The sequence below is a fragment of the Limulus polyphemus genome, unplaced genomic scaffold, assembly GCF_000517525.1.
Source record: "Limulus polyphemus unplaced genomic scaffold, Limulus_polyphemus-2.1.2 Scaffold2141, whole genome shotgun sequence".
Lineage (NCBI taxonomy): Eukaryota > Metazoa > Arthropoda > Merostomata > Xiphosura > Limulidae > Limulus > Limulus polyphemus.
In genome coordinates this window covers 59,479-69,710 of record NW_013667751.1, presented here as the reverse complement: position 1 = coordinate 69,710, position 10,232 = coordinate 59,479, and the positions used below count along the sequence as shown (strand labels likewise).

General features: G+C 37.2%; 1 protein-coding gene across 1 annotated transcript in view; it reads right to left on the bottom strand.

The window, feature by feature from the left end:
* The window catches only part of LOC111087424, a 49,903-nt gene that overhangs the window by 21,873 nt on the left and 17,798 nt on the right, over positions 1–10,232 (bottom strand). The window contains exon 4 of the mRNA XM_022394020.1: positions 5,909–6,057. Coding sequence (XP_022249728.1) covers positions 5,909–6,057 — 149 coding nt within the window. The remainder of the gene's footprint in view (positions 1–5,908; positions 6,058–10,232) is intronic.

The window sequence follows — 10,232 nt, the reverse complement described above, 5'->3', positions numbered from 1 at the left end:
AAATAGTAACATACATATTTGCTGATGTTCACTGTGTGTGTTACTAATAACGTTACCATAACAACAGTGACATAAATATTTGCTGATTTTCACTGTGTGTTACTAATAAGGTTACCATAGCAATAGTAACATAAATATTTGCTGATGTTCACTGTGTGATACTAATAAAGTTGCCATTACAATAATAATATAAAAATCAGCTGATGTTCATTGTGTGTTACTAATAAAATTGCCAAAACTAATCACAGCAGGTACAAGCTAGATGGAAGGCAGGCACACATCTGGCTTTGTCATTTTTTTCCACAAGTGTAGAATCACTTGGAAGATAAGCTATATAGACAAAACCAATGCAGTCTTGCAGATAACTCTATCTGAATAATGGGTGTGGAGCAGAGGTGGATGGGCTTAACAGTTTGGAAAACAGGATGGGAGTTGAGGCTGAAAAGGAGAGCCATATCAGCCAACCCAAATGAGACAAATCCTGAAGGAGAAGAGAGGATGCAACAGAGGAAATGAAATGAGAAGGGGTAAATGAAGGACACACATCCACAGTGTAAGAATAAATTTCAAGAATGTAACTTCCAAATAAAAATCCACTGGACCCAATGGGGCCATAACCAATTGAAAGGGAAGGATTGAGAACCATACTTATAACCATTGTGGACAAACCAAAGGAAGCAAAATGCAGGCATACAAATTAGAATGATGAAGATTCTGAATCAGGTCATACACTACTAAGAGGAGTATCCACCTGAGAAAACTGCCCATAGAAAATCAAAGAAAGACCAAAGTTGGATCAACTGGTACAGAATGATATATAGCTGACAACTTCAATCTTCCTGAGATCAATAAAAAGGCAAGAGTAGGGTTGAGAAATTGTTTGTTGGAATTTGAAACAAGAGAGGTGGAGAGTACAATTACAGGAAAAATTCCTGAGAAAGCACGTAAGGAACTCAATAGGCTGTAGTTAAGAGTCCACCAGTGGACAAAGTGAAAAAGCAGAGTTCTCACAGGACCAGAGCCAAAGGATGGCTCCAGAAACAAATTGCCTCTTAAATCTATGACAGCCAGCCCTCAAAAAGGGGGGAACCATGAACAGTATCAAGAGGACAAGAAACAGAAGAAGGAGCAACCTCACAAGTCCATATACGGTGAAAAAACTGATGGGGATCACTGGTCCCAAGGGAAATAAATCAAAGTGAGCAGAGATAACTGTTGAAGAGCTGCATCAGCTCTTAATTATTAAGTATAAGAAATATCCCCCAAAACCCATATCACAGAGAAAACGTGCAGATGGAGGTCCTGGAGAGGAGATTTGGGGAGGCAAAAGTCAAAAAGTAAAGAAAACTGACAAAGTACATCAAAGAAATCAGCTTAACTGGAAAAAAATGGAAGAAAACTGGGGGTAAGTTGGAAAACAGAGATGTGCAAGTTGCCCAACTGAAGCTGATAGGGTCATGATGATAAGTCTCAAAATGAAGGTAAAATATGAAAATGAACAAAAAAGTTGAGTAAGAGATGAAAACAAGTAGATGGAGAGAAAGAACTGCACTTGAAACATTATTTTTCCTTGCATTTTTGGGATTCAATGTTCCTATACTTTGTTCTCCTCCTCTTATAAGAGTAATATACATAAACTACAAAGGTTCAATACATTATATTATAATGATTTTGGAGACTCTCCACAGCATTACAGTCATGTTGCAAAGTCTGATCATGCCCTATTTCAATGGTTCTCAACTGTCAGATTACAAGACAACGAAAAAAAAATGTATATTTTGACATATAGATAATGAAGTATATTGCTTTACAATATAATATATTGTATGAAGTGGTCCATGAAATTTTGGAGTTGGAAATATATGATCATCAGTTAGAAAAAGGTTGGGAACTACTGTTCTCTCTGAAAACTATGCATCTTTAAAATAGCCCTACAGCACTGGTTACATTCCAAAGGATCTGTCATGTTCAAAGTCCACCACTTCTCTTTAAGTTTTCCATAGTCCATCTTTTTATAATACAATCCCACAAAAATCCTCAAGCGTGTAGTCTGGTGACTTGTATGTCTTTGAATAGAATAGTCTGAATAACTATTTCATTCTTCACCTGCTTGAGATATGCAATTGTTGAACAGGAGGTATGAGTGGAACCCTAATGTCAGTGAAACTATACCGTTAGCCTCATTTCAAAATGGAAATCCTTCCTGTTTATGTTGTGTATTATGCACAGCTTTTGTCACTGACCTTTGTGTTCATGCATTCCAAAAAGTTGCAAGGCTGTCTTATTTTGCATATGATGACTGGAATATGGCTTGTTGCAAGTCCTGAAGCTTCAAGTTGATCCACTTTTCTTTGTTTTCCATTACCATTAAGTACAAGGGATAACTGGTTCCTGGAAATTCTAAATCCCCAATATGAACAATTCTTTATGGTCTAAGTGCATGAATTCTTTACAGCAGAAAGGGTTGTTATACACTCTCTCCAAAAGTGAAAAATATTCAGTTGGCATCACATTACCTATAAAATGCCAAGCAACATCAAAAAGTAGTTCTGATACATGCCATTATATCACAGCTTTGTATTTGCTGTGTGGTGACACAGTAAAGCACAAAAAGAGGAGACATTATACAGTCTTGTCTCATAATCTTTTAGTTTGAAATATGTTAATATGTCAAGAACATTAATACATCTAGTATCCATAAGTGTGTATATATATATATTTCCTTTAAATTGTATTGGACCTAAAGTTAACCTTTTCTTAAGCTGAAAATGTATTTCCAATAATACTTACATCCTTTCACCCTTCTAGCTATTACTCGACTGCCAGAGTCCTGTTGGAGTGTTTACTCATGACACTTTCCACCTATGCTAATGCACCCTCCATCCTGGTACTGTACATAAGCACCTCATTCAGATAATGTTATCACATTTTCTCAACAAAGCATCCCTAATGAGTTTCCCAGTATTATGATCAATCGGAGATACTTTGAATGTTATCAAGTTGATTTTCTAATAATAATAATATTTAAAAAATATTTTATATTCCAATTGGTAAGCCAATTTATGGTCTGAACTCCCGGATTATTATTTTTGGCATGTAGGCAAATTAGGTCTCTCCTATCCCCCCTCTGATATCTAGCATTGCACAACAATCAGGAGGAAAGAGGGTTACTCTCAGTTGAGATTGTCAGTGAGATGGAGGCATATATTTGGTTCTGTTGTAGTCCTCCTGGGGGCTCCGAGGTTGCAGTTGAGGGTGAATTTATGAGAGAGAATTTAGATTCACTTCCTGCACCTTCTTTTAGTCTGTTGGCTTTACAGTCCCCCTGTGGGGCAATGTTGAGTTTGCAGACTCGCAGGACTGGAGCCCAGGGTTTGATTCCTTATGGTGGAGATGGTGGATGGCCCAACGTTGCTTTGCTCTAACAAAACCAACTTACCTGACAAATCAATGGTAATCAACACAGTCTTTAAATGACCTATACAAACAAAAAGGAGGCCACTTGGAGATAAGCTGCTTTTGATTTGATTTCTTCTGTTGATTCATCGAAAGTGTGATGTTTTGGGCCTTTCCTCAGTTGCTTTTGAGCCTGCACCTTACTTGAAGGCTGAAAGGTCTGGGAGCAAGTTTTTAGTTTTCTCTCCATCCACGATATTTCAGTTCATGCTGGGAGATTTACTTCTCAGGTACGTGAAGGGACAGTTATACCTTATCTGAAAAGATTGTCTGAACTTCGTGATTTAGCCTACCACTGCCAAGTGGAAGCATTTTCTGACTCTCAAATCATACATCTGCTCCTAGAATGTCAGGGGTTCTAAGGCAGAGTTTGTAGTTAACCTGAGTAGATGAATGTTCCCTGATGGGACAGGGTAAGTGTATAGACTTACAACTCTAAAATCCAACATTCTGTTTTCCTTTCACTTTACTTTGTTGGAAGAATCTCAGGATCACCAACTTCAGTGATGTCGAGTTGGATCCATTGTTAGCATGTACATTAGTTCAATTGTTGGCTTCTAGATTCATCCTGTTGTCTTTAAAGTCTCGAATTTCATCAGCTCCTACATGGGGTTATAGTTCCACCCCTATTCATCAGTCCCAATCCCCAACATCAGCCCCTTGGTACATTGGTACTCAGAATTGATTCTGTCTATATCCATGGGTTCTGATGTTTGGTCAGATCGCTGCCAACGACGTCAGTGTTTACTATGCACCTTCAGGGTCTGTGGGGGCTTGGCGCCAAGAATTTCTGGACATGTGGTATCCTTAACAACAAATCCAGAAGCACTACAAGCCCTTATGTCAAGATTGGTCATTCAGTTCACATCTTCATCACTATTATCCACCCAACCTGTAGTGTTTCCATCTTCTGCAGATCCTCGGAATTTGGAACTTAGTTCTAAGCCTATCAGAATTTGGTTGGTCTAGGGGTAGTGAGATGGTCATGCTAGTTCTTCCAAGGTTTTATTCCCGTTGGATATTGGGCCTCAAAAGACAGGAGACTGGTGTCCAGTCATCAATCTTTCTTGTTTATATTAATGCCTAGATTATCTAATTTTCAAAAGTTACTCATTCCTCAATCTGATTTGACATTTTTCCTGAGATTGTGGATATCCAAGTTCATTGTAGTCAGTTCCTATCTGCACATTTCCATAGTTGTGGCATCCCACCACTATCAACATTTTTTGTGCCCAAGGGTCAGGTACTGCAGTTCTTGGTTTTTACACTTGGACTTGCATTGGCTTCACTTGGGTTCTGCCGTATTATATAAGTTTTTCTCATCACCTCCATCCATTGCACTGTACTAACACCATTCCATAGAAGACTGGTTACTGCTAGCAACATTTTGTCAATTTTCAGAAAATCACATCCTGATTCTACTTTCAGAAACAACCAAGACAGGCTTCATTCTTAGAGCTAAAACATCTATTCTTGCACCAATTCAATATGTCATCAGTCTGGGTATTTTTGCTTTTTCATCTCATCTTTCAGTTGGGCTCAGCTGACTCCCATCCAGCTCAAAGGAAGCCTGACTTTTACTCACCTCTGCTTCTCCCACTGCCTGAATAGTTCTTTCTCTTCTGGGAATGTGGGCATCACTCGATTCCCTCATGCCTTTGGGATGAGAGCACAAGATATCCTTATAATTCAATGATGAGGAACCCACTTTGAGACTAATAATGGTTGGAGATGGCTTGAATGGTGACAAAATAGTGACCTGATGATGACAAAACCTTGTCGAAACCTTAAGGGGTTGTTAAGTTGGGACACTACTAAGATATGGATTCCTCTACTGCCATCTCGTCCAGAGTTCCAAGCAAGAGAAAATCAGACCAATACTTAGATGGGCAAAGGAAGAAACCCTGGCAGCCAAATAATAGCTATAAGTTTGAGAAGAGGTAAGTATGTTTCAAAATATATTTCTTGTAGGTACTGTCATGTAGCTTGTTCATTTGTGTCTTCAGAATAATTTTCATATTATGTACTCAAACCTCTTTTGCTGACGAGGAACCCACTTTTAGAAAATAAAGTTTGGAGATGGCTTGAATGGGTAGTGGAAGACACTTTATTACAAATGTACAACATTTCAATAAGATTATGTCATCACCATCTTGACATAAGCTTTCAAAACGTTGTACATTTGTAATAAAGTTTCTTTCACTATCCATTCAAGCTGTCTCCAAACTTTATGTACTCAAATCTCTGTATATGTATCCATTTGAAAAAAAGCAAGTCAGAATTTTTATCCAATTTTTATCTTAAAACCTAGTCACTTCTAATTAAAGATTTTTACTTCTGATAATCATTTCATAAGTTGATTGGTAGTTTTATGTCACTTATTTATTATATTTAAACTGTTACATTTTCATGCTTTTGCTTCTATCAAAATATAGGATTTCCTCAGACTTACTTTCCTTGATGCTTCACCACAGTATAGCCTAAGCGTGTTAGGTGAGAGTAAACCTGGTATTTATAGAGAGCTTCTCGGTTCTTCAGCAGCAAAGCATATCCTGCCTGGATACTAAGTGGCATGTCTTCATAATATATCTCCATTCGACCCTAGAGACAAAAGCTGTCATACTTAAATTTTCTTTAAGTTAAGCTACTGTTTTCACTTTTTAGCAAGTAAAGAATATACTGTTTGATTTATACAAATAAGTAAACAGAAAAAATATGCTATGTTTGATTTATACAAATTAGCAAACAAAAATATTGTATGTTTGATTTATACAAATAAGTAAACAGAAAAATATACAATGTTTGATTTATACAAATTAACAAACAGAAAAATATACCATTTTATTTACTCAAGTTAGTAAATAGAAGAATATGCTATGCTTTATTTATATAAATAAACAAAAAGATAAATGTTATAATTTTCCTATACTGAAAATGTATTTCCGATAGGTACTTACCTCCCTCACAAGGTTAGCTATTCTAGTTTCAGTGCTGCCCTCTATATGCAAACCTTTTTTTTTACGCATGCCACAAGCCTTCTGTGTCTTCAGTCCCCCCCCCCCCTGTTAAAATTACTATTCTCCAATGTGTCTCTCATGTAAATCATCATGTGTCATCTCTTAAACATTAGTAGCATGATATGTTCACATGATGCATGTGACTCCCTATTCACTTTTTTACAAAGTTTGGCAGAAGGTGTGAGAACCGGAGAAGTTGGTAAGAAGGGTGAGAGGAGGTCTATTGGAAAGACATTTTCAATATAGGAAAATTATAACTTCCGATACAGTACTTACCTCTATTAACAAGATTAGCTAGAATCCCACATTGATAAGGAGGAGGGACCAGTGAGAGGGAACAAAAGAAGTACCCCTAAAAGCATCTGAAGGATACCCCTGACAATGACAGATATAGATCCAAAGATCAGAAGAGGAGAACTGCACCACTTCTGAGCCAGATATACTCTTTGCCCATGTGTAGATTGTGCAATGCACAAGGGCAGAAATTTTGAGATGTAGAGTAGCTAGGGCATGGCAGACCATACTTGGTAAGCCAACTACATCCAATACCTCCTCGCAAGGTACTGACATCCACATGAGGGTAGAATCCACAAGGATCACCACTGATCTATCGATCCAGGAATTGACACCGGTATTGAAAGAATGTCAATTGCATAGAATCAACTCATGTGAGGACTTATGATGATTGGTTCACTCTAATCCAAACCTCTCAGTGGGGTACCAACATTCACACGAGGGTAGGATGAGGTCTCCCAATTGAAGGGGTCAACTCCAGTGTTTATGTAAATGGTATCAGGAGGCCATGCCATCCAGTAAGAAGATGGCTCAACTCCCATGTGTGAGTAAATGGTATCAGGAAGCCATGTCATCCAGTAAGGTGATGGCTCAACTCCAGTGTTTGTGGAAATGTAATTAGAAGGCCAGGTCATCCCATAAGGTGATGGCTAGACTCCAGTGGTTGAGTCAATGGTGTCAGAAGGCTACATCATCCAGTATGGTGATGGCTCAACTCTAGTAGTTGCTTAAATGGTGTCAGCAGACCAGGTTATCCTGTAAGATGACAGCTCATCTCCAGTGGTTGTGTAAATGGTGTCAGGAGGCCATGTCATCCTGTAAGATGACAGCTCAACTCCAGTGGTTGTGTAAATGGTGTCAGGAGGTCACCCAGTAAGGTGACAGCTCAACTCCAGTGTTTGTGTAAATGGTGTCAGGAGGTCACCCAGTAAGGTGACGGCTCAACTCCAGTGTTTGTGTAAATGGTGTCAGGAGGTCACCCAGTAAGGCGACGGCTCAACTACAGTGTTTGTGTAAATGTAATCGGAGGCCACATCATCCTGTAAGGTGAGGTTTGACTCCAGTGGTTGAGTCAATGGTGTCAGGAGGCTACATCATCCAGTATGGTGATGTCTCAACTCCAGTAGTTGTAGAAATTGTATCAGGAGACCATGAGCAAGGTGACAGCTCAACTCCTCTGGAGGCCACATCTCATCTATACCAGCAGAACACCACTGCCCTACTCTCAACTAAATGGTTCTAGCCCTTTCTTTGTGGAACTCATTCAAGAGGGTGCCTCCCCAGTAGCTTGGAACTGGAAAGTGGTAAGGAATCCCATACTCCACTTGAGGAAAAGAGGGTGACAAGGCAACGGAGAGTCCGGAAAAACGTCATTACCGAAGACAGTGCAATGGATGACCATAAAATCTTATTTTGAAAAGCAGACCATACCAAGTTGTTCAACTGAGGCATGGCAGGGATGGGCAGCAATCCCGTTCTGCTTTATCCATGCAGTACGAGTGGTAAGGTCCGTTAAGGGAATTTTTATCAAGCAAAATATTGTGAGGTTATTCACCATCAAGCAATCCTGTGGAACACCCCATCTCGATGGTGAGCATGTGAAGCCATGGATATTAAAGTGTGAGTCAACATGGCTGTACAGTGCAGATTTAAGAGTTAAAGAATACCTGGACAGGCACCACTTGCCACAGAGTGGGATCCATATGATAAAAAGAGAGAAAAAAGCCTCTGAAAGAAAGAAAGTATGAATAAAACTTACCATTTAACTCTTTTTCAACTCAGGCTCAGTCTGTAGTACCGACCTTGTAACCATTTTGTGTTTTCATGCAATAACTTTTAAATTAGTAAGTGAATGTTAACAAAATTAGGCAGTTTATCAGTAAACATTACAATGCTTTCAAACGCAAAGTATCTAATTTTTTTATTAAGTTTTAAGGTTTGTAAAGCAATGTTTTTCTCATGCCTTTTTTTTCTTTCTTTCCACATCTTGCTTATCTATCATGCAAAGTAATTTTCATATTAACATTAAAAATACTCTTATGCATCAGCAAATTTCGATATTTCACATGCGAAATCTTTATGATGTCCAAATAATTATCAAATATTTCTTAACAAAAAACATTATATTTTACCTGTTATTTTCAGTAATTAATCTCTGTACAGGTTTGATAAATTTGACCAATCTTGCAACCACCATAAAAATTTAGAAACTAAACATAAATTATGCATCTTTCATTCTAGAATGAACACAAATTATAACACGAAAACATAAATGTTTAGACGAAATAGCTTAAATCTCATAACATTATATATTTCTTATTTTTATTACACTGACCTTTCACTCGTGCCTGACTAACAATACAGAAGTTATTACGACGTGGCTCATGTGCACTCATGTTACCGTATCAAATAACATAAATGTGACCTTTGGTCTGTACAAAGAAACTTGTCTTGGCTGTGTTTTGTAGACTACTATTTTGTAAAATACAGTCACATTTCAAATATTATACATTATACATGTATATAGATTATTGCTATTTAGAAATAAGTTCTTAGTTTATTTTTCTTAAACATAGAACAGTAAATAAAGCAGTAAAGCAAACAATTATCTCTTATAGTTATGACCTTTGTACTTGGTTGCTGCTTGACGTAGGTTGCTAAGCCTTTAAAAATTTTGCACGCTAAGGACATGAAACAAAATATTTTTTTTTAGGTTTTATATATATATATATATATATACATATATATATATATATATATAAAATAGTAACATACATATTTGCTGATGTTCACTGCATGTCACTAATAAGGGTACAATAACAATAGTAACATACATATTTGCTGATGTTCACTATGTGTTACTAATAAGGTTACCATAACAGTAACATAAATATTTGCTGAGGTTCACCGTGTGTTACTAATAAGGTTACCATAACCACAGTAACATAAATATTTGCTGATGTTCACTGTGTGTTACTAATAAGGATACCATAACCACAGTAACATAAATATTTGCTGATGTTCACTGTGTGTTACTAATAAGGCCTGCTTTAACAATAGTAACATACATATTTGCTGATGTTCACTGTGTGTACTAATAAGGTTACCATAACCACAGTAACATAAATATTTGCTGATGTTGACTGTGTGTTACTAATAAGGGTACCATAAAAATAATAACATTAATATTTGCTGATGTTCACTGTGTGTTACTAATAAGGTTACCATGACAACAGTAACATAAATATTTGCTGATTTTCACTGTGTGTTACTAATAAGGTTACCATAGCAATAGTAACATAAATATTTGCTGATGCTCATTGTGTGTTACTAATAAGGGTACAATAACAATAGTAACATAAAATATTTGCTAATGTTCACTATGTGCTACTAATAAGGTTACCATAACAGTAACATAAATATTTGCTGAGGTTCACCGTGTGTTACTAATAAGGGTACCATAAC